The sequence below is a fragment of the Argopecten irradians genome, chromosome 12 (genome assembly GCF_041381155.1).
Source record: "Argopecten irradians isolate NY chromosome 12, Ai_NY, whole genome shotgun sequence".
Taxonomy (NCBI): Eukaryota; Metazoa; Mollusca; class Bivalvia; order Pectinida; family Pectinidae; genus Argopecten; species Argopecten irradians.
In genome coordinates this window covers 12,473,341-12,496,264 of record NC_091145.1, presented here as the reverse complement: position 1 = coordinate 12,496,264, position 22,924 = coordinate 12,473,341, and the positions used below count along the sequence as shown (strand labels likewise).

Sequence of the window (22,924 nt, the reverse complement as noted above, 5' to 3'; positions counted from 1 at the left end):
ATAGACAAAACACCGCTATCGTTTTACCGGGTGTTGACTATGCAAATTACACTCGTAAGCTACAGACCTCGAGATCCTAAACAAACGCCCTGTCATTTACGTTAACCGTATTGTACACATAGTATACCCAGGATTCACGAATGTTTTAAGTAGTAGGTGAAGTCGCCATGTGCATCCGTAGTGTTATTATACGTGTGTGTGTGTGTGACGTTAGCGTATTCTACAATAGATTCCATGCTTCAAAGGCAAAACAATAACTGAAAGTGATGAATTAGTAATAAGGCACTGCCTGAACCTGTGCCATTCGTTGGAAAATGGTTGTGTGTAAAACTAAGTTCTGGGACAATTACTGACAAGATGGAGTTTAGTTACTTCCGGTTTGAAAACTTTTGTGATATTTCTGGTTCTTTAAACAACGTTTTCAAAGAAACAGGTGTGTAGAAATAAGGAATTTCTAAATATAGCTTGACAGTACCTAGTATATAATAAGAAGGAGTTTTCCCATAGACTTACGATGAACTTCTACTAACACCAAGTGACAAGAATAATTTGATATTTTATCTGGACAATTTATGATTAAAAACCATAATGACATCTGTAGCGATCAGAGGGAACCCTTGGTCGGTTTCATCGTCTGGAAGTGTGTCCAGCGTTTGTGAAGCAGACATTGAAAATGTGGAGGATTTCGATGAGATCTTCGACCTGTCAGAAGTCATGGGTGTTGACCTTGGCGGGCTTGACGAGATCGACGAAATGAAGGAAAGATTACAGATGCATTTGAGAAAGAATGAAAATGGAGATATCAAAGTTCTAGTAAGTAAAATTGATTTTGTATTAGCTTCTACTGAAACGGAAATATCATACTTTTCTAATGGCTTATGCATGAGTGACTGTGATAGAGACTTCTATTGAGCTTCAATGAGGTCATGAATATATATGTCAGCACATGTTATCTATGAAGTATACACATCAAAACTAGCAACCTACACAGATCTCTGTCGGTGATTATAAACATGTGCTCCGTATAATTTTATGTCTTTCATGTTAAAAAAAAGAATAGAAGGAACAGAAGTATTCTTTTCAGCTATTCATTTTACATTAATGCCTCCAACAACAATAGGTACAAATAGTATCTTGAAAGTGACCATGCATATAAGGACATCAGATTTTATCGCGTTATTGCATTTAATTCGTTTCTTATAAAATTTTGTAGATTAAAAGCATATAAATTGAAATTCAAATTAGGAATATAGATGTAAAGCAATCTATGTCCATTGCCTTGCAATCTATCATACAGGCACAAGACAAAGCCAAAATAGATAGCTTGCATGTATTTTTATCCTATTTTTCTTTTCAGAATACAAAATGGATTTTTGCATTGATCTTTTCATAAATGAAACAGGACTACATGCACATCACATGAAACTTTATCTTCAGTACTGTGGTTTCTTTTGTTCATCGACATCATATTTAGAAATCGCAAACAAAAGAGAACATAACTTTAAAATAAAGAAATAGTAAACAATGATCTCACTGAATTTAAGAAGGTTATGTTTTAAAGATTAATTTGCCAATAGTACTGTATAACATTTTTATTGTACCATTGGGAATTGAAAAACATCATAAATATGCGATAGGCTACACTCTGATGTTTATTGTAGACAAATACAGTCACTCCCGCCTTTATTAGTAATTTTGACATTAGTGTCATTAATTCATATTTCAGCATTTACCTATGGCTCAATTATGGTCTTTATATACAGTAAATACAGACTTATTAGCGGTAGATTTGTTAAAAATAAACATTCGTGTTATTCAATAATCTATTTACATAACAAGAAAATCAAGTTATTGAAATGTTTCACTTTGACCTTGACCATATCTATTTATATCCGATATTATCTCGAGCTTTCCAAGAACTGTTTAAATTTAAAAACAGCTATGACTAAGACAAATCGTCGTAATAGGAAATAGTTCACACTGGGTACATTATCATTTTTTCAAATTTTCTCCAAGATGGGCTTGGTACAAAGTGTTAAGGTATATTGGACCAGAAGCAAAGTAAATTAAATCTGAAAGTTTTATTAAGATGAAAACATAGCGTTTGGTCTTCCTTTGAAATAGTTTTTACCACAATTTTATCAGAAAGTTTATTTAGTTGTGAATATGTCATCATTGCATCTCAAGGTGGTGAAAAGATTGAACCCAAACAGTTTCGCTCTCGATCCTATGCATCCTCGATACTCCAGGGCTTCCGATCACTTACGATCTCTACACCCCTGGACTATCTCATAGTGAAATTGAAGGCAGCTCAGCTGAAAATATTTGACCAATCACAGACCAGCAAAGATTTCCTTTGAAGACTACAGAGAGAGCGACGCCCAACTTCAAAGCCACATAGTCAACCACAGTGTACCGTTATACGGTTCTTTTGATGTACATCAAAGGACTAAATTACCTGTTCTGTTCTGTTGCCTCCAGTTTTACGATGAGATAGTCCAGGGGTGTAGAGATCGTAAGTGATCGGAACCCCTGGAGTATCGAGGATGGATCCTATGGTAAAGATGGTGAATAATACGTCTAATATTGAATCAAGTCAGTTTCAAATAGATATATCAAATAGTTGTGGGTACTTTCAATAAATAGATATGCAAATAAATATTATAGAAATGCTCCAATAAACCAACAAATGTTTCTCCTTCTAAATGATTTTCATTTGTAAAATTAAATCTCTACACTATTCCGTCTTTGCATACTACAGATTTACCTCCCTTGTGGGCTGGTCTCAAGCAAATACAGAATTCACTATTCAAGGGAATTCCTTCAGTAATGGAAAAAAACACTAGTACTTCAACTAGTACAATGTATTCATGTTAATTATGCATTAAACTATCTTCCTGTGGAACCTATGGTTTATATTTTGCATTTGTATATCGTTTATCAACGACGATATAATCCACAAGATGGATGAACTATTTGACGGTGATCAGTTGGCACCGCCTCACTTTTGGCCTTGAGTTGAGCGTTCGGCCCTGTGAGGAAGGCTCTGGGTTCCGTCCTCTGGCCGAGACACACCAAAGTCTATTAAAGTGGTAGTTTCTGCTCCTGCTTAGCGCTCAGCATCCAAGGAGTGGGACGACTGGTTCGCCCGTTGTCAGTATAAGGTGAGCGGTTTGGGTGTGTTGCTTGGTGTCTTCGGCGGCATGCTTCAGTAATATAGCACTATAAAAAGGGCAAGAATTTCACTATACAAGAAGACCCAACACGAATACACCGCCGTCTCCCAAGGCACACACCTCGCACTACATACACGCAATACACCGCATACATGGGAGGCCGTCCTTATATGACCCCAGCTGTTAATGGAACGTTAATTGAATCAAACAAACAAAACTGTTGACGTTGTCATGTCAACATTAGTGATGCTTTTGATGTCAGCTTTGCCCTCATTACCCTAACTTTGGCATGGTTAGTTTATAAAGTAGAAGTGGCAAGTGAATGTAAATGTTATTTCATTGTATTGTACCTGTCTTCTCCATTAGAAAAAATATATTTTAAAACATCAGGCTGAGTTATTTTGATGCAAAAGTCCTTTTTTATTTTTTTTCAAACCACATGGACACATGGTGGCCTGGTTTGTTGCAAGTGCCCTTGTTCCATTGGTTTCAATGCTTTTCTTAGAGACACATATGTTGTGTTATTAAACGTAAATCAGTCATAGCGTGTATAGAATGGCGGAGATAAACGTCGGATTTGGACATTAATTAACGTGACTACATGTAATTAGTGGACAAAATGTAACCACGTATTCAACAGATCGATTCTGTCAAATCTTAACATATTGTGAAATGCCAGTTAAGCGAATTAAATAGACATGCACGCTTTTGTATAGAATTATTGTCCGGTGTATACGTTAATAATTCCATAGACGAAATGATATATACAGCTTTCTTTTTAAGTGGTTTTTTCACGTTTAAAAGACACTTTTTGACAGCGACTGAACGTTAGACCTATGAAATGGTTTGCATGCTTATAATATTTTTGATGGGTGAGCTTTGCTTATAGATTATTATAAACATCTTTAAAGTGGACTCTCACATGTGATAAACAAATATGAAAAGGGGGCTTTGAGTACAAGTCAACTATCATCCAAAAGGAAAAAATATTTTGTAGTACACCCCTTCGATCTTCAGTTGTAGCCAAAATGTCTGATCAATACAACTTGTATTAACAGCATGTGGCGTCTTCATACTCCAGTAGAAAAAGAGGATTGCAAGCATAAACACAAGGGGAAATGCACATTTTTATTATTTTTATTATTATTATTTTTTTTTACCTTTTATAAGTCATAAATCTCTGTAATAGTCCTTTTTTAATTTAAATCGTCCTGGCTTTGTGTTATAACAAAAAGAAACATTTTTTAAACCGGAATTTCCCTGATTATGCGTCATTTATAAAGAAATACACAATATAATGATATTTACACAACAACAAAAGCTGGGTACTAGACGGCCGCACAATCCCTTGGAATACCGGTCTGTATAGTTAGTTTATTTAACAGCCCACGTAAAATAATTACTGCGTAAATCGAAATCAATAACATAGAAGTCTGATAAACACCGTATATTTTTCTGTTAATGCTTTTACGGGAAACCATAACTTTTCACCTTTTGCGTAAGATTCAATTTTCTGAACATGGATTTCATTCTTTACTTTAAACTGCTAATAAAGACATCCGGAGTAGGATAATTATTTCAAACTTTTTTTCTAAATACATATTTGTTTTACATTATTATTGACTTTGTATTATATAATTGGGTATCATGATTACACTTTATCAATCGTCACAATTATAATTAGTAAAAACACTGCAAAAAATGTAAAAATGCTGCTTTTGATCTAAACTTTTCATCATTTTTCTCCTCGAATCTATTTTCATAAAGACTTAACAATTTCCATGTTGGTCACATTTCACACTCTCGCAATATCAAATCTCGTTTTCATATAAATATTTTTTTAAAAACAATGCTAGAAGAGTGATTAACACAGAATTTGTAATAAACAGAAAAAATATGATTAATTAAATGAGATTTTTTTTTATTTATGATAATATTCTTTAAAATACCGAACTCATACCACTATACATGCCACAGTATAAACCTTAAAAAATAAACAATAAATATACATAATAACAACACACATACTCAACATATTACCAGTTATATACTTAAAACATGATATCACAACAGATGTAACTTTTTTTAATTTGCATTAAATAATGTCTAATGATTTTATTGATACAGTAAAAAGTATAGTTAGAATAACTACCAATATTGAATATAATGAATGGTACTGCATTGACTATGCCAGGCCTCGATTTAACGAGAGAGAAAAATTTAAGGTAAAAAAGTGACTTAGCCAACAATTTTCATGTAAGTTACATATTAAGTAAACGTAATACATGTATCAATGAAACTATACATACAGAATTATAATAGAAACACTTTCACATTACAAAATCATCCATCTTATTATACATTGTATTGTAAACATGCATTAGTCAAAAAACTTTTTTTAACAAAACTTATCAAGGAAAGGAGATTAAATATATTAAAAGTTGAATACACTGATGACAAACCATAAAAAGGAAAATGTTTAAACAGTGTTCATTTTTCCTATACCTTCTATTTCAGTGTGATGTGATTTTTTAAACTTCCAGCAAAATTACACCGAACCATTAATAGTTAATATATTATCAGAAATACATCAGTATTCCATTGCTCAGTAAATACTCAATATGATACCTCTAGAAAAAATCCGTATATATCTAGATTCCCATTTGCAAGCTAATACTTTTATTAGATATAATGATTTTAAATTAAGACTTCCCATTGCGAAGATAGCAGTTCGTGTCTTTTCAAACATAAATCATTGAGATGGCATCATTTAGTTCCTCATTATTTTCTAATTGCTGAATTATCCTGAAATATAACAGATTTATTGCCAGATACATGTCAATTTCTCATGCTTAATTTTTTTGGATTTTTTCATATCATATTAAGACGTTTAGAAAAGACGCCCAAGAAATCATTAATTACTTTAAACAAAAACTTGATATGTAGTCTGTTCTATGTGTTATAGCACGAACATGTTATGACGTTAGCATAATTGTACTTATCATTTAGTGGTGGCCGAGTGGTTGAAATATCCCGACATCTTACCACAAGCCCTCCACCTCTGGCATGCGGGTTCTAACCCCATCTGGGGCAGTTGCGTGATGCTGACCGTTGGTTTTTCTCCGGGTATTCCGGCTTTCCTCCACCAAAAACCTCCTTAGATGACCCTGGTTGGTTATTGGACGTTAACTAAAATAACTTATCATTTTGTTAATGTTGCATTACGATTAAGCTTCCACTTGTCTAAAAGATACATGCCTCAATCGAAACGTTTTTATTTTCAAGACGTTAAAGCCGGTAATTTTCGCGTACCAAAATTTTCGCGATTTGATCTTAAAACGAGAAAATCATATGTTAACGATTTTGTATTTTCGCGATGTGGATATAAGGGTGGATATCATTCAATAATTTCTCATTATTTCGATGATTTCACGATCATAGCAATGTCAAGAGAAATTCCGAAAATATCATCCCCGCGAAAATAACCAGTTATACGGTATTATCTTCTGTTAAAATTGTGTATACTTAAAAACGTTCTATTATTAATTTTGAAAAATAAACTTAAAATTAAAAACTAAATCAAATTTTAATTTCACTGAGATATGCAGTCATGTTGATTACTGTGTAGGAACTAACTATGACTACGCCACACGACAAACTAGCGAAATTAACCTGAATTGTATTAAGAAATGTCTTCGCATAATTATTACATTCAGTTAAGTGATGTATAGGAACTAACTATCACTTCCCCACACTTGATGACGCAATAATTCCTTTCAATTACCTTTAAAGGAACATTCAGCCTTAGAGTGCATGGAATTTGCACATATAGCGGAAACAAACCAGTTCTAATGGAAGTTAGAGTAGTTGGTCTTATTGTAATATGTCAGAAAACCCCACTGTGGTGAAATGTGACGTCTTCTATGCCGAAACTTGGTAAGTGACAGTGTGGAGTAAGGCAAGTTTCGTGTAGAACTACTGAAATCGCTCTTACAGTAGTGTTCATGTATTTTACCTTATCAAGTGCATGCTCTTGTCTGATAAACAATTCAATCACCTCCTCGGTGGTTATGTATGGCATTTTTCACCTGCGTGACCTAAGCTCGGGTATGGGTACATGTATAGCGTATACTATGTACTAGCATATTCAACGCTGTCAATCAAAAAGCTATGCCATATTTTGCTTTGTGGTTATGTAACAAGTTTACATGTAACAAGATTAGAAAATGTAGCAGTCCTTAAAACATAAATGGACTTTAGTTTATGCATACTAAATATCTATACGATGTATTTTAGGCCTGATTTCGAGTATTCCGTACCCAATAATGGACAGGCGGACAAGGTGGGGATTTACTCGAACTTCCTGGTTGGAGCCAAACCACTCCTTCACCCAATCATTAAATATGATATATAGCCCGAAAAATATTTCAAATGTTATAATGTTTTTTGAATAGTTATGAATTATTTGTTTGATAAGTCAAATGTCTCTAATGAAATATGTTACTTGTACCTATTATTTGTGGTTTTTTTTATATAATAGTTACTCGTTAGAATTATAAACTTGGTTCAGATATTAGACAGCTAGCTTATTAGTATGCAATGAATTATGTATGAGTAATATAATGTTTTAACACATTACTTTTCAATGGGAGTGCAGAAATGGAATTATAAAGCAAATTATATAAAGCAAATCTGATGTCAGCTTATAAGTTCAGCAGATTCTTATCACACACATTTCTTTTGAATTTAGATTGAATCATTTTTGCTGTTATCTAAAATTTAAACATAAAAATTCAAATATTCCCGCGTAGCCGTTTAATTTTTGTGGGAATAATAATGGTTGCGAAATATACGTAATAGGTAATCATTTTTATAACTGGACTGCAAAATATTAATCCATTAAAATGTAATTTTCTTCTTGTAAGTACAAATTGCGATATTATGTATAGCTTTATATAATATCTTATTCATGTTATGATAAAAACGTTCGATTCACTGGATTTGTACGATAATTCTTCATAACGATGAGTCATTCTACTAGATATTTTCACGTATTCTGTTTGTTTTGTGCAATCATTCTATCACATTCATGTCTTTAAAAGTTTTATGTTTTTATTTTGAAAACAAGAACATTAAATAGTAAGATAAATTAAATTAATTATTTTCTCGCGTTTTGTTATACAATATATGTCGCACTTTTTTAATCCCGCCACCTCTGAATGCATGCATATATATGCTATACATGTAAATTAGTCATGAGCTGGTTGAACTAATTAAGAACTTTTTAAGAGTAGGCTTTGTACAGTTGGTTCAAACTACGAATTATATCCGCACTTCTCCGTTACAAATAATTATAAAAGCTAACCACTGACTTTCAACCTATATCATAATTTGTCAGTAACACCGGGTATTGGTATGGGGAGGCCACGTGACTAATATTACGGCATACGGCTATCTGGCCGACTACAGATAACAATGTGTAATTAACGTGTTAATGCACCGATTGGTTTAGTGTTTTGTGCGTCGTACCTTCAATAATATTCGTCATATTCTAAAAAAAAAATCTTCTTACAAGATACGCGGATACACTCGTTACTCATACGTCAAAACTCACAGTACATGCGCATAAACATGGAATTACATATCTATGACAATAAACGTGATAATTCCATACTTATATATATATATATATATATATTCTTTTTTTGTCTTCTAAAATTATTGATTTTATATATATTCGTTGACAAAAAAAAACCCACAATCAAACCTTATGGCGCGAGTTATCAGAAATTGTCCTTATGGTGACGTGGTCATTTTAGGTTCCTGAATTCTCCCGGAATGCCTTTTGACTCTACGGGTCATAATCAGTATATAATGTCTGTAGACATCAACCCTGGATAAGTAGATTATAGGATTCACAATGGTATTAATCAAAGCAAAAAATGAAAATAGCCGGGTCGTATATAATCGGTCCTGTGAGTTCCCCTTCTCATTTATGGTAAACAGGGTGTACATAGCGTACGGTCCGAAACAGATGATGTATGACACGACCAGGAGAATCAGTGTGATGTAAGGAGTCCAGTGGTCTCTTGGTTTGCCATGACCCGTAGATCTGTGGGGTTTAGGACGCTCCAGTGGTACATCCGTTCGATCAAACTGACTTGCGGTGAACATTTTGTTGACATTCTTAGAAGTTGATGGTACATCCTCGCTTAGGGTTATAGTTGCTAACGTTGTAAATCGGGATGTGGACGGTCGATGTGGACCACTAGGTGCTCGTGAAATGTTATCTGGTTGTGAAGCCACTCCTCTTTCTGAAGGGGACACCAGAGTGCCTTGCCAAGCTACAGGGACTGTATGTCTTCCAAAAGTTTCCATTTCGTTGATGGTTGACGTCAATGATGACTCGTATTCTCCATGCATTGTTTTCCAGTCTGAATTGGTAATGTTTTGTTCAGTTTTTGAGGTCATAATGTCCTGCGGTATTGAAATCATTGTAAGAGACGTTGGGTCTGCCGATGACGGGATCTTGGTTCGTCTGTGTGGATTATCGCGTTCCTCCACCACCGTCTCTTCTTTATTTGTAGCTTTGTTTGATATTTTCACCTGGTTATCATCACCAGACACGCGGTGGTTTACACCAATATCATTAAAAATGAAATCGGTTGATATATGTGCGGTGCATGTCTTCCTTGAAAGTGCAGGCAATATCTTTCTTGAGCGCTGAAACACCGTCTTTATTATCTTTGAACTTAACCCGACCATCAACAAAAATCCGACAGAAAAATGTATGGCATCTGTTAAATACATGTGATTTACCAGCTTGCCAAACAGCTTAGCTGAACTGCATGTTGTGGCGTCGTCATCCGTTATCAAATGATAGACGTGCAAAAATGTGAGTTCAAGAGCACAAAAAGCCCATCCACAGAGAATAGTGATTTTGCTGAAAGACTTTCCATTCAACCAGTTGGTGTAGGAAAACGGATGAACAACTGCAATATACTGTGCGAACGACGTTAGGACCAAGGTGTATCCTGATACATTTAAAGCAAAATGTGCTATCACTCTTGGTATGACGCAAAGTTGAACTGGGAGATAATCACCAAGATCAAGAACATTAATTACAATGGCATTGATCATGGTGATAAGAAAAGTAGTTCCCTTCATCAAATCCCCTACCGCCAAGTAAAAAACGTACACCGAATTGACGTTTTTCTCGAAGCATTTCCCTAATTTGTTGATGACGATAACTCCTATGTTTAAAGTAAGCGACGCAAGGATTGTTATCCCATAAAAACACACCATAACTATGACTTTCTTGTCCTCATAGAAATAATACCATTCCGCTCCATTCGAGTTGGAAACTTCAGAAGAATTATATCCGACTTCATCCATGGTCGCGCATATCTATGATATGTGATTCGGCTCGCCGCAGATAATAGCAGACTTACCGCCAGCGTAACCAAGGTAACTCACGCAGATACCAAATTGGCCAACTTGAAAATTCAGATTATGGCAATTCTACAGTGGATCGTGATTTAAGGAGATCGATTGCGTCAGAAGACCCTCGAACTTATACAATGTTCGAGCAAAAATGTACCCCATTATCGCTATCCATTTTTGTAAATGCTATATTACTATACTGATGTTCAAATCTCGAGTGCACTCGAAGACTACTATGTCGTGTCGGTAAAAAGATTAGTCGCCTTTCAAATAAATCATAATTTAGGAAAAGTCATAATGGAATGCCTAGATATGTTTTATGGAGTTTTCAGCATAGAATTACTATTCACAATAAAGACACTATAGGTACAGTTCATACACTGGTTAATTACCACGGGTAGCTTCATGTCTAAATACAAGTATATATGAAGCAATAACAGGAATAGTTTGTTTTTTTAACTATACACAATAACGGAACAATAGGTGCAGTACATACACTGGTTAAATACCACTGGTAGCTTCATGTCTAAATACAAGTATATGAAGCAATAACAGGAAAAGTTTTTTTACTATTTACAATAACGAAACAATAGGTACAGTACATACACTGGAAAATACCACTGGTAGCTTGATGTCTACATAATTTTATATTAGTTAATTTTATATGTAGATATAGCAGGAAGACAATTATTATTTGGTCAATGATTGACAATTTATGACAATGTATCAAATAAATTCAAGATTTTGACTCATAGATTTTGATCCGTTTTATGCCTACATGTATATGAAACATGAACATGTATATTGTTGTCTGGAATGCAGGTCTACTACGTAGAACTACTGATCATATGCTAATTTGATAACTTAAAGCTTGCCCATGCATGTATGTATTTATCTATATTACAAAAGGAATAACAGTATAAAAATACCAATAAAAATGGACCATTACAGTTTACACTTTCAATGTTAAACCTTTCACTCTAAGACCACTCGCGCGCTTACATCCTGGCCATCGAAAGAGATTTGAATAAGTTGTATAACTTGCCTCGCAATCGATGTTAAATAATAAAGTTAATATTTTTTAATTCAGACCATCTGCTGAGAACAACAGGTTAATAAGTTCTTTCGTTTTTAATCCATTTCTTTCTTACTTAGAAATAACAAATTATATGACTTTTCAGACCAAGTAAGTATACCTGCATTATATACAGTCTATACTTAAATGAAGAACAGCTTTTTTTAATATAATATTTTGTCTATCTGTCAACTGAAAAAGTATGGTAATTGGAGCGAAAAGTTAACATTTAAGGGAGATTTTCTTTAATCTAGCCAATGACTGACTTTTCTTACTCGAGTATACTAATAAAATAAACTTAAATGTTAACGTATATTTCTTGTAAAAACATTCATAAAGTCAGAATTGGGACAAATTAGCTCCTCAGAAGAAAGATATAAAAAATATACATTTTAAATTCCGCAGATCACAACATGATTTATTGTTTCAAAACAAATTTTTGATATTTGGTATCATTTTGACTTTCAATACCAAAATAACAACGATATTACCGACCTTATGTAAAAGGTGGATCAGATAGTGATTTGACAGGTATCGCTAGGCAACATACTGCATTTAATTATGAGATTAAGAACTTTGACATACCTGTAAGGTCAATTTTCTAGTACAGACGTCAAAGATAACATCATCAATATACTTGATTTGTACGAGAGGGAGTTATAATGTTAATCGTTCTTCGTGTGTTTATCAGAAATGAAGAGTAATGTCAATAATTTCGGAAAAAAATATATTTTGTTGCATCGTACATTTTTTCAAATATTTTTGGGGAGTTACTATTCGAATTAGTGTTATATAGTTTAGGATACACACAGTGACATATTTTGGCTCTCACCACCAGATTCATGGTGTCTGTTCACAACGTTTACACGTGAAAAATATACATATATATTTAGAACAATGCAAAAATCCTGATTATGTTACTTTTAATGTTTCTTTATTTGCTACAGCAAGTGCTGTACACTGTCTTAATTTTTCTTATTTCGCGGACTACAAGAAACCTTAGAATTTTATTCTCGCGAAATGCTTTGTGCTCAGGTAAAGTACAACCACATTTCTCTAAACTGTTTTAATTAGTTTTCTCTCCTAATGAATGTCTTACTCGAAAATCTAAAACATTGGACTTTATACATGATCTTATCAAACCCAACGATAAGCCAGATCAATGGCCGAGAGAGATACTACTGTAAAATTGTGACCGTCTACAAGCAGCCAGACGATACATGCCCATTTAGGATGACTTAGCTTGTCAAATAAATTACAACATTTACAAATGTATATATTATTTTCACGCCACTATCAAATCGTCAACAGTAATCAACACTTAGAAGCGACATGGCTTAGCTTATGTGGTCAGTCAGTAAAAGTCACAGCTTAACCTATATGGTCAGTGCAAAACCCAACATCATCAATGCGCAAACGCTGCAGTTTAACCTCTTTCAGTCATTGTATAAACACCTCGGTCATTACATACATCAAAGAGCTTTCTATCGCTACCACATTTTGAACTATTCAACCAATACCACTCTCGCGATTGCAGGTATTGTGTGTGTATCGTCCTTGTGTCTAGATCGATACATACTTGTGAAATGGCCATAAAGACAACCATTTCCACAAAGGCAGCAATATTATGAAACATGTATGGCTTCGGGATAAAATTACTACTCTAATTCTTTATCGATCTTTGGGAGATTTATCATGTCATCGTGTCTATATCATAAATCTTCCACAGTTATTTTATACACGATTTCAATAAATAATCAGCGGTAAAACGATGATGTATGAATACATTTTCATTTACCAAATCATATCATCCGTAATACACTTTCACACAATACTACGATAAAAGTGATGGTCAATTTAATGAATGAAATGTATTAGATATCAGACCAAGAAATTGATCAAAATTTGAATATAAAACCACATTGATCACAGGGTCATTAAGTCATTGGCTTCACTTAAGGTCATAATTCATATTTTATATTCCCCAATTTTTCCAATTTTACATTATATTAATAATTTCTTACATAAGGGTGACTCTGTTGACTGTCAAGGTTATGAGTGCTATGTTAGGAAAGATTGGCTTGTAATCGTAGTTAAATAATCAAATGCTGATATGTTTGATAATGATGCATTCTGTGACATTTTCTAGCTAGTAGCATTACTAAACTAACTACAAAAAAAATCATTCTTCATGAATGAGATTGTATCATTATAGCTGTAACCAAAACGGGCAGCAAATCACTCCGTTATCCCAACTAAACTTTGGTGACGGCAGCAAGTTTTCTTTGTTTTCATATTAAATCTGGTTTTCAGATTGGCCAATACATTTTTTATGCATTCATATACTATAAACTAACTTTTTTCGTGTGCGGTTTACTTTCGCGAATTTCGTGATCCAAGTAAATTCGCGAATGTTTATCTCCGCAAATTATCATCTACATCATATTTATTGATAGAAATTTCGATTCAATTTCTGAATCCGCGAATTTTACTCTTCTCGAACTTGTTTTGATGTGAAAATCGCGAAATTTAATAGACGCAAAAGAAAGTTAGTATTCAGAATATGTTTATAAATTATTCCCGTAACATTTGAGTTACCACCAAACCATACATGTTAACAACATCATTAACCAATAAACATCTTATTTACAGATCACGGACTCTATGGTAGATACACACAAAGATGATAGACAAAAGAGAAATAAGCTCCGACAGGTCCTTGGTGACTGTCGTCAGACCCTGGCCACGTTCGAGCGCCCGGAACGTCCAGGTCAATATGGCAAGCGGGGTAGTCAGGCCATCGAGGACCTTTTAAAGGTGGAGGGTGCAGCGACTGCCAAGGGATTCGAGATAGACTTCAAGGAGCAGATCAGTGCAATAGAGAAAGGGGAATGTGTTATAGTGGTATCAGGTTAGTATTTTTACAAAGATAATGTCAGCGATTTTGTTTTTGATAACAAAATAATATTCAAGACAATAACGCATTTTTGAAAAAAATATTCATAAATAGATCCGTTTTCGGTGTGCTTTATTCCTTCACTGTAAACAAAATCTGACTTAGAAGAATCATAACGTCAAATATGGTGTTCTTTCTTTTTTAAAGGCGAAACCTCGGCTGGAAAGTCGAGCGTACTGAACCTGTTGTTTGAAAAAGAAGTACTTCCGGTTCATCACAATAGCTGCACTTCCGTTATAACAAGAATTTCTTATGGAGAGAAGTACCAATCCTCTGTTTTGATGAACACCGGAGAGGTCAAGACTTTCGATGACCCAGATCGAATCAAGGAGGATTTGTGGGAAATGATTTACGTGAAGGACGCAGAGGGTCGGAACCTAGTCTCTGACATCAAAGAAGTCAACATGAAAATTCCTTCAGCTATCCTTAAGGTACATTAACAATAAAATCAGTCATGTTCTAATTCGTTGCATAATAGTTATAGTAATAGAAACTATGTCAACATCATCAGCAGGGATGAAGCTGATTAATTAGCGGTTGGCATCAATATGGTATTACAGTAAACTTACCAAAATCACGTATTAACTGAGGTCGTCATCCGAGGTCGAAATTATAGATTTTTCCTTATCAACATAACAAATAAAATGTCAAAAGTAAAACAATTCAGAAATTAATGAAATTGCATACTTAAAAGTGTTTAAAGCAGATAGCGATAATTTTGTCGCTATATTATAACATATGAAATAATTAGTGATTTTACTAAAACTATGACGTCATTTACTCATTAAAACATGAAAATTATAGAATGTGTGTTAATCTCAAATATGTTCTTAGATGAAAATAATTGATTTTTGTTTTCAAATGACCTTTACATTATTTATACATAAAATATAAACCACAATCTGTTTTAGTGTGGAGTTGTATTTGTGGATTCCCCTGGAATAGGTGAAAACGAGGCTATGGACAGCGTCATTGCTGATTACGTGGAGGAAAACGAAATCATGGGCTTTATGTATGTCATTAAGTCTGATAACTCGGGTGGAGTGGAAGAAGACAGAGTAAGTGGGGACAACGAAGGAGGGGGGACTTACCTGGATTACTTGCCTTAGTACCAAATCTCTCCGCTAGGCTGCGCTAATAAATACTTGTGTTTTCGGAGCGAAACCTAGCGGAGAGTATACATAATATATTAATTAATAGTATATTAATTTAACAAAGGCAGACAATCTTTTCTGATGGAGTTAGAGGAAAGTTTTATTTCAGTGTAGTGACATATGTTGATAGTTGGTGTTTTGTTGATACACTTTTCGCGAACTATGCAATGTCTCGCGAAATCGCGGAAATGATTGTCTATACGGTATAACAGTAAATCTTATGGACATAATACAGCTAATTTTAGTAAAAAGAAAGTAAAATTATTGATATTACAAAAAGGTTCACGTTGACGTCACCTATCACAGTGTAAATATGATACTTTCACACCGTTCGAGTGGCTATACACTACACATAGAACACCATTCAGTACTGGTATCAGGTGTCGGAGTAGTGTTTAATACGATAATCACATTGACTCTAACAAATACCCTCTGATTTAATGATGTGAACGACTTTTATGTAGCAATTTTATAGAGCAATTGTCGACACATAAAAGAGTAATGAATTCCGGGGGCATTCTTTTTCCCACTATTAAAATCATTCATTTCTGTTATCATGACTGTTACGACTTTCATCCACTCCTTTTAACACCTAACGGATAAACATCATAATGATCTCGAAATGGCATAGTCGTTCAGGTGTCTAACCATTTTTCCTTTGGAAAATAACCTCTGGGTTGCGAGTTGCGAAACCCAAATCGGGCAGTTTCTAGATAGTACCTAATGTGGATCAGACTCCATCTTATATTAAAAACGAAAGCGTTTCGTAAGTTGATGTAACAATTCATAATGCCAAATAAAAATTACATTTTGTTTAACATTCCTGAACACTAATTCAAACGTTTATTGGCTTTTTTTTCAAATGTGCATGTTTTCTTTTAAACGATCATTCATACATGTTTTATAGATCTTTTAATCGGAATGGGGACTTATTTTAATTCTAATTTTAATTTTTATCAATTAAATCAATTATCAAGACACAAAAATATATTAAAATTATTATTTTCATTACAGCTGATCAGGCTTGTCAAGCTCATATTGGAAAAACAGAATAAGAAGACAGACGACGGAATGTTGCCGTTCAATCCTCAGAGCGCCATCTTTGTTTGTAACCGATGGGACTTGGTGAAGAAAGAAGAGAATGATCTCGTGTATAACAATGCTGTGTCGTTACTGAAGGAATGTTGGCCTGGCCTTGAGGAGGAACAGGTTCTCAAACTCTCCACCTTTCGTGCTGAGATGGAGCAGAAACTAGATAGTGAATATGTTACTAACGAATACAAAGTACTGTTGGAGAATATCCGAAATATTTACGCAAAGGCTGTTCACAGACGGATCGAATCTACATACAGGTGGGATTTTTTAATCAACGTACATGTCGGTATATACATTATAGTCATTCAACCTTTAGTCATTTACCAAAGCTATTTTGTTCATATGAGTTCAGTGCTTTTTTCAGGGATACCAATAGATTTCGTTGAATTTCTTTGAATGTCTACTCTTTATAGTGACATAGAAGCAAGGAGACTTTCTGCATGATGTTTATTAATGTCATTAGTTTGATGTTTTTACGATATCATCATCATTTGATAAAAAAGTAATCGAAATTTATATATAAATTAGGGTAATGATTCGTGTAGGCATGTTGATTTTTGCCTAATACACATTGTCTTTAACATCTGGCAATGGAATGAAATTCAACCTTTATCTTTCTCTAAGCTTTTGTTCAATTCGGCAATACCAAAAACATCTTATTAATTTCCCATTAGACCTTTATGAAAATAAATAGATGATGTGCTCTTTTCACTATTGGTTTGCATACAAGAACTAAATTTGCGATCTTCCATTTAAGATGGATCGAGAGAGTGCTAGCTCGAAGTGTCCATCACCTGAAGACAATGGTCAAACGTTTGGATTCAAATGAGAAATCCATGCAGGACAAAATGGTCCTCACTTACGAAAAATTAAAACATCTGAAACAGAATTCCAGTGCCGTCCTCGCTGAACTCAATGCGAAAGTACACGAGAAATACAGTTTATTGTGTGAGGAATTCCGAACTGAATTCAAAAAGCACGGAACACGTGTTGCATTGACACAGTGGATAAAGTCCGAGACACCGGAAGTAAAAGACGGTCATACATGGGATGATGTTAAGGAGCTGATTGATTACAAGATTTCCGAAAGGATTCGCAGGGAATTGGTCCAGTGGGAAAATGAGAAAGGACATTTCCAATCGATGGAGGATATGGTTGTTAATGACATTAAACTACAACTACGTTTTCTTGAGAACGAGATAGAAAATATTGAAAACGAAATTCAAGACAATGAACCAGTGCCTACTGAAATTGTTTACACAGGTAACCGACGACTGACATTGGGAAATACCCAACAGGTAGGCAAAGTCACACTGGACAAGAAGCAACAGGACATTCAAATGCCTGTAAGACTGGCTTCTAGAATGACCCCTCCGATTACAACCTTCATGAAGAAGGTCAGAAACTCGATGCTATGGGATCCGTCTGAGAAGAAGTTACAGAATTATGAGGACGATCCTTGCAAAGCAGTGAAACGTCGAGCTGAAAAGGTGCTAAATCTTCTTATCAGTCAGGACAATGATGACATTCTTTTCCAGTATTTAAGTAGCTGGATGAATCGCCCAGTCCTGTATCTGAACATGATCGAGAAGAACATTCCAGCGCTCATTGACTCAAATGAAAAGCTGCTTGACCACGTTGCCATGTGCCGCGTGGATGCTAAAGAATCACGTGAGTTGTACGAGAAGATGATGGAAGGCCTTGATAACCTGAAAGTGCATCTCACGCAATACGGTCAAGGTCAAATATTTGTGGACGATTTCGTTAATGACCAAATACATATTCAGGATGACTTCGGCCTAGGTACCACATCGACACTGAAAGTCTCTGACATGATCCTCAACAGTTCATCATACAGAGAAGCCAGCAGGTAACATATATACTTATTGTTATCAGATGTAAATAGGTCATAAATATGTAAGCAAAAAAGAACAATACTTCCTCAGGGAAACCACGACACATTCTGTAAAGCACATTATTTTAGTGAGATATAAATTCTCGCCTTAATTCGCAAGATAGCGTTAAAGCTATTTCAATTTTTCGCGAATATTTTATCAAAACTTTGTTATTGTAAACTATTACTTTAGTACAATAGCCCTTGGTCGAAAATTAAATTACATCTATATTCCCGAAGTTATACTGTTTAAAATGTCGAAGACACAGAATAAAGTATACGTGAATATACAAAAATAAATACTTTCACTGAGACACAAAGCCAAAGTTTTTTCTTGTAAAGAAATGTATTGCATTTCAATAGAACATTCGGTGACGGTACAAATTATATTTTTACACATAACATTACAGTTATTTCTATTTTTTCTAAATAAATGAAAAGTAAAAATAGATATAGTAAACACACATATGTCTATCTGTTCTTCTGATGACAGGCGCGCACTCCCACGAGGCCTTTGGACGGCCCTGCAGAGTGCCTTCCTCAAGAGGGACGGACAGGACAATACGGTTACCATCCGGATCTATCTACAGTCGGCAGGCATTGAACAGACTTTCCCAGAGGTGTCCAAACTTAGGTACTTTTTTTCTCAAATACAAATTGATTTATCTATATTTGTGAGAAATAACAGACAAAAGGTGAAACGATTATTTGAGGTTCTGTGATGTTTTGGTCAATTAATTCATAAGGGAAACGAAGTGGCTTCTCTATATAATTGCGCATTTGTAATGTGTATAGTCAACATCGAACAAGGGCTGTAAGTGGCCAGTGGTAAAACGCCACACTCATAGAGTTTTACAAAAAAGACAGATGAGTAGCAAATACCACTTTTCTGGGCATTCATTCAAACTGAAAATTGGTTATTGGTTTCTTTCCGCTATTTGTAGGTTTTTAGACCACCAGTCCGTCGCCAGGTTTCTGGGAGTCCATCACTCCGATTCTCCCTCGCCAGCCTTCGTGTATGACAACCATCTCAAATCCGTGAAGCGCTATCTCCGGTCCACCCTGGCCAATGTCCGAGAGGAAACAGAAAGAATAGTCCGTCAAACAGCTTCCGGACTAGAGTACTTGCACCGGAAACACTTAGTCCATATGGAACTCAATACACAAACCATAACGGTAAAAAACGGGGTATAAAGATGTATATTGCTTTAAAAATGTATTTCACATTTGGCCATCAGCTTGAAGTTTCTCATACGATTGACATTCACATTTGGGACAGCGAGATTCAAATTGTTGAATTTTGTGTTTAATTATGGAATTCATACATGCCTCACAAACTTTATTTGCTTTTTACTGATTTAAGGGAATATCTTTCTCAGACAAGGATATAGACAATATGTAATACATATATCTATATAATAAGTGTGCATTTCTGATGTCCTTTAGACATTTTGGTCCATAAAGGAGATCATGTTTACAAAGTATTAGCGCATGCTACCATACATACTGTAAACGTGACTTATTTTTGCGTGCGAATATAAAAAGCGCAAAAATAAATGTACGCGAAATTGTGTCGGGTATGAGTACAGTCTTGGTAATATTGATTGTATGAAATTATTTAAAGTTAATATTTTAATTACAGGTTGACCCTGATGGCATGGTGAAGTTGACAGGGGGTTGCTTACCTCGCCATGCGTCGTTTCCGCTCGACAAGGAAAAGGTAGAAGTGGGAGACTTCGTGTACTTGTCCCCGGCTGTACTTCGGGGAGAACTTTACATCTCTGTTTCAGATGTGTACTCATTCGGACTCTTTCTGGTGGAGCTGCTGACTGGTGTGACAGCATACGAGACATTCCGAAAGTACCCTCTCGATCGATTCACAGCCATGGTCGACCCACCTGTGATGCTTGATTTGGATAATGTGCTAGCAAAACTATCTGTCCCGACAAAGGAGCTAATCTGTCGGTGTTTGTCATCGTCAAAGGATGAAAGACCAGGTATGTCTGACATCAGTGGCCACGTGACCGCTTTAGGTGATGACGTCAAAGTTGTCCCTAACAAGTCCAGACGGCACAGGATCTTGGGCAGGAAAAGAAGTACGGCAATGGACACAACGATGTCCTGACATGTTAGTCTTAACGCAAGACTATATTATAGTGTGCTGATAAGCATGATCCATTGTCTTTCATTGTCAATAATCTGTGTAGGTGAACTATCACGTGAAGTGATGTGTTAATAAACTGGCATTTATTTCAGAAGGTTATTCTGCCCATGTACTAGTATTATCATTTCTTCATTGACAAATTATCAACGTTTGTAACATCAGAATTGAAATCTTTGCACCACAAAGTCAACTGGACGGGATGATGAGTGTCCTCTGCTTTCTTGTATAAGTTGAAATCCTGCTAACGGCATCATGAGGAACAAATGATGTATTTAGCTAACATTAAAATTACTCGTCTTAGCAAACAGGTATTATATTCTATTCCGAGATAGCATTGCTTACTTTTCCAATTTAGTGATACGATTTACACTTTGTTTGCTTTGTTTTATTCTGTGTCTACTCTTGTGATTAGGTATTGATTGTGACGTCATGCATTTGCTAGTGTAACGTCGTATTTGTTGCAGACAAACAAACGACGTAATGTTCCCACTCAAATTAAAGACATCACAACAACGGATTACTCTGCAGTATATAACAATAGAATACCTTGGTACACCCATTCATCATGGAAATGTGAATCGAAAGAAATACTGCAAAAATAAACATTTTTGAAAATGTTTCACCGATATATGTATCACATTATCCCTATGTTTATCTCGTGAATTATTTCGAGGACATCATTTATATGGTATAACGGAACAAAATGAGATTAATCAGTGTTTTATTGCTTTCACGGAGGCACGCAATTCGATACTGACATGTATTTATGCAGGAAATCAATATTTTATCCCTTGGTCATTTCTGTTTATGGTCACTAGTCATTAATAACATACTTGTTTCATTTGATGAAAATGAACCCTTCATGAAAAAAACGATATGGTAGAAGTTCAGTATATGTATGTAGCAATCGTGTTCAGGTATAATTCACTTTGTGTAAACTTTTGAATCTTATCTGTTTAAAAAGTGGTATATTGCTTTATAAAATGATTTTGTTACTTAACAAGTGAATAGTTCATGTATGACGTTTCGATGACTAGTATGACGTGTACCCTGTCATCTTCATCAGTCCTGCAAGTTGTGTAACCATAGCATTATATATCCCATACTTTCCAACCTGTAGAAAGTGTTCCTTTAATGATCATTAATTGCTGTTATTTAATTAACTGCAACTTCTAAAATGGATAATATAGATTCATTTTTGCTCCTTCATTTTCGTATGTACTGTATGTCCTTTGTTTGATGTGTTCATTGACGGCCATTCGTTTGGTCTTTATAGATCAGATTACTGAGAAGTCCTGGAAGGGCATTATATCTGCATAATACATGTACAGTGTACTATTGAATTATTTTGGTATCAAAATATCTAACTCCTGTAATAAGAGGAACCCTCATCAGCTTATGTCAAATCACCTGGTTTCAAATATGGAATCAAAATACGGAATTAATCTTTAGGTGGCTAGATTTAGCTATAAATCTAAATCAATATCGTTAAGGATAGCATGAAAATGTTTACCAAAATTGATGAGGTTTTATAATAAAATAAATTGCTCAAGTGTGTCGCTGAATAAGGATTGATCATAACGTCACTTTAACAATTTTATTGATGAATATGATAAAATGTTTACCAAAGAAATTCATATATATAGTAGTTTATACTGGCATTACTGTATAACACAAAATATTCTCTGTATAGTTATTTTCGTTGCTTTCCAAGGCGATATAGAACCACGAATACAAAAAAAAACGGAATAAGTTTCATATATTATTAGAAACACTGTTCATAAGCCAACCACGAATAATTCTACACACGGAACACTTTAAATGCTCTAGACCACGGAAATGACTTACACAAATATTTTGTGTTATGCAGTATGTCACTGTATGTTGAATATATCTCCCATATAACATCAATTCATTAATCGGTGCAATCAACGTGATGTATCAATAAAACTTCATCACAACTCTTG

General features: G+C 34.8%; 1 protein-coding gene across 1 annotated transcript; it reads left to right on the top strand.

The window, feature by feature from the left end:
* Window positions 1–66: 66 nt before the first annotated feature.
* LOC138335951 (uncharacterized) lies at window positions 67–22,924 on the top strand. Its single transcript, XM_069285169.1, has 9 exons — window positions 67–813; window positions 14,347–14,605; window positions 14,798–15,081; window positions 15,562–15,708; window positions 16,819–17,156; window positions 17,657–18,769; window positions 19,287–19,427; window positions 19,738–19,969; window positions 20,436–22,924. The coding sequence occupies exons 1-9, from the start codon at window positions 589–591 to the stop codon at window positions 20,916–20,918; spliced, it is 3,222 nt and encodes a 1,073-aa protein (XP_069141270.1). The 5' UTR covers window positions 67–588; the 3' UTR covers window positions 20,919–22,924.